This window comes from Telopea speciosissima, chromosome 10 (assembly GCF_018873765.1).
Source record: "Telopea speciosissima isolate NSW1024214 ecotype Mountain lineage chromosome 10, Tspe_v1, whole genome shotgun sequence".
Lineage (NCBI taxonomy): Eukaryota > Viridiplantae > Streptophyta > Magnoliopsida > Proteales > Proteaceae > Telopea > Telopea speciosissima.
Genome location: NC_057925.1, coordinates 52888025 through 52891392, shown reverse-complemented (window position 1 = coordinate 52891392; position 3368 = coordinate 52888025). Strand labels below are relative to the sequence as shown.

The 3368-nt window shown below is 44.6% G+C and overlaps 1 protein-coding gene across 1 annotated transcript; it reads right to left on the bottom strand.

Moving 5' to 3' along the window:
* Positions 1-487: 487 nt before the first annotated feature.
* LOC122643727 (serine/threonine-protein kinase BLUS1) lies at positions 488-2065 on the bottom strand. The gene has a single exon (XM_043837316.1). The coding sequence runs from the start codon at positions 2063-2065 to the stop codon at positions 488-490; it is 1578 nt and encodes a 525-aa protein (XP_043693251.1).
* Positions 2066-3368: the final 1303 nt, after the last annotated feature.

The following is a 3368-nucleotide window of genomic DNA, read 5'->3' as shown; positions in this document are numbered from 1 at the left end:
CAGTTAGATTGAGTGAGCCCTCGAAAATTAGAATTTTGCCTTTCTTCCATTTTGTATCTTCTCTTCAGGCATCTCAAACATTTCTTCCAATAAAACAGATTGTGAAAACTAAAATGAGACCAGAATATTAGAATCTCAGATAACACTAATGAAGAGATGTTTTGAAGTTCATTTGTTTATTACATGGAAATCTCAAGGTTGCGTACATTATGATTTCTCAGACCCCGCAGTGATGGAAGTCTCGTACACTGAGTACGCTCTTTCTATTTACGTGAAAATGAAAAAAGGATTTTATGAAAGTCTCTCCAAGTAGAGAACAGAGAACTTCAAAAGATGAATGATGGCGAGGAAAAAGGAAACCAGTCACCATGAGGCATCAAAACCCTCGATTTGGGATCACCTCCCCAAACCAAACCCTTAGCCCAGCAATAACATCCATGGCTGTTGTTGACGGAGGAAGAAAATGAGCTCATATGATCATCCTAACCTATTGTTGTTCGGCCGCGTACCTCTTCCTCAACGACTCCATGTCCATTTCCAAAGTAGCAGTCTTACGCTTCTCTTGCTCTAGTTCAATCCTCAGTTCTTCTATCATCTTCTGGAGCTGTTCTTCACGACTCATCTCTGCAACTCCAATTGCTTTTTCACCACCATAAGTGGCCAATAGAGTAGACACCATTTCCCTCTGGTAATCCAAACTGCGTTGTAGCTCTGATAAGCCACAGACCAATTGTGGACCCATATCACCACTTGCTCCCATATCAGATGCCATACCCACAACGTTGGCATCAGCAGGTACTTCAACCTGTGCCGGAGTTTCAACTTGAGCTGGTGGAGTTGTGTGAGCTCCCACACAATCTTTTTCTCTGCGGGTAGACTGTTGGTTATGGATGATCGATTCGCCCCCAAATCGAACTCGTTTGACAATGGAATCATCTTTTTGTTCATGATCGGAGATAATGGAGCTCTCTTCTCTTTCTATTGGAAAAACAGGGCTAAACTCCAAGTCTTGTTCATTGAAATTCCACCCACTTATCCTCCGATGCTTGACAATGGTACCACCATACGATTCGTCTTCTTCGGAGCTTTCTTCATGAACCGGTAATGGGTAATCCACTTTGCTCTTCTTGAACCTTTCCTCTACAGTGGGCAAGTCTTGCAAGACATTCTTGATAAGGAAATCGGCGTTCTTGCAGTTCTTGAAGAAGGGATGTTTCAGCAACTTCTCGGCAGTGGGTCTCTTTGAAGGGTCTTGATCCAGACAAGATGCCACCATTTCTCTGAAATTCTTAGAGAACTTCTTGTTATTTGCTTTCTTACTCTTTTCATAATCAGAGAATCGAAAGCGGCTGGTGATCCTCATGACCAGAGATTTCGAGGGAGGAAGATGAGAGAGAGGAGGTCTACCATGAGCCAATTCTAAAGCAGTGATACCAAAAGACCAAATATCAGCCTTAAAGCTATACCCAGTATGAGAATGTATGACTTCAGGTGCCATCCAGTAAGGCGTCCCAGCGACATCATTGAGCATCAGAGACGATGAAGATGAAGAAAAAGAAGAAGTGTGCTTGGATTCATAGATGGAAGCAGAGACACCAAAGTCTGCGAGTTTAACAGACCCATCTGAATCAATAAGAATGTTACCAGCTTTGATATCCCTATGAAGGTGGCCTTGATCATGTAGATACAAGAGAGCATTGAGAATTTCTTTGAGAACAAAAGCGATGCAGGGTTCAGATAAGCCATCAGGGAAGGAAGAGTTAATGATGGATTGAAGAGAACCAGCAGACATGAAGGGCATGACAACCCAAAGACGGCGATTAACGGTGAAGGAACAGTGGGCTTTAAGGATGTTGGGATGAGAGAGGAGGGACATGAATTTGGCTTCTTGTCTGATGTTGTCGAAGTCTGCCCGGGATCTGTCAAGATCAATGGCTTTAATGGCGACAGTGGAAGAGTCCATGGGAAGACAGATAGCCTTGTAGACTATGGCACTAACGCCGGAGCCGATCTCTTCAAGAAGTTGGTAGGAGCTTTCTTCAAGAGGGTAATGAAGTTGTGCCATTGCTCAAGGCTGCCGATGTCTTCAGAAGTAGTGTTGATTGGTTTCTATGAAGAAGAAACAAGAAGAGAAGATGAAGGAAAGAGTCTTGTGAAGAATGGAGAAAGATGAGATGTGCATTTGATGCTCGTGAGATTGCGAGTGGTAGAAATTAGAAAGTGAGAGGAGAGAGGAGAGGGAGATGCATATATATAGACTTACAGAGAGAGAGAGAGAGAGAGAGAGTCTGTTACAACTGTTGCAACTACTGTAACGGTGAGGGGTGAGGCCAGATGGACATATCCCTTTGGTAATCAAGATTTTATTCAAAAGAAGGGCTCTCTATGAGGAGGCAGGGAACACGGGGGGGAAAGTGATGCATCCAGTCCTCGTGACGAGGTGGAGGTGAAGCCTCCAGTCGATCGAGAGAGAGAGAGAGTGTGTGTGTGTGACAAACTAGCATTGCCTTCGGCTCCCGTCTATGCAAAACCACAACAGGGAAATAAAGAGAGAGAGAGAGAGAGACTGGCTGAAACAACTAGGAAAGGAGAAATGTGGTTTAAACTGGATTCTGATCAGCTGAAGGTTTTGCCACCATCTGATACAAAGCAGTGCGTATCATGTATGGGTGTTAATGTGATACAGGAGTCGAGCAAGTATATAGATTGAAATACTCTACATAGCCCACATTGGAAAGGACTCGGCTCCTGTCCAGCACCCTGCCCGGGCTGCTGCATGTGCAGCGCCGGAAATAGTGAGGTGTCACTCCTGCCCGATCGTCTTGCCCGAGCAGGGGTGAAGCGATCTTTTCACGCCTCACCAAATCCAGTGCTGCATATGCAGCCCAGGCAAAGTGTTGGACAGAATCCTTTTGGCATAGGAAAGCCTTTCTTCATACGCTCCGCCAACTTAGTATATCAATGCACTCCCAACAACCCCAACCCCCCCCCCCCCCCCAAAAAATAAAATCTTTGGCAGGAAAGAAGTGTTACATGGCAGACAAGAGAATCAATCGGATCAGTTAGCGTAATTGATCCTCTTACACACCTTACCACGCCATGCAAAATTTTCTGAAACATCATCACTTTAATTGCTTCAGATGGACATGTTATTGCTGAGAAAATTGGCTTGTTAGTATTAATCATAGATCGGTGTGCCAGTATCATTTCTGGACACCATTCACATTTGAACCAACTCTACAGGAACCACAAGTGCGGGAATCCCAGCAAGTCGAGAAGGGGATCAATCGATTGCCAGAACTTTAGGAACCCACGGAATCTAGCAAGCACTCTCCAATATCAGACGACGCATGAAAACAAGGCTGATG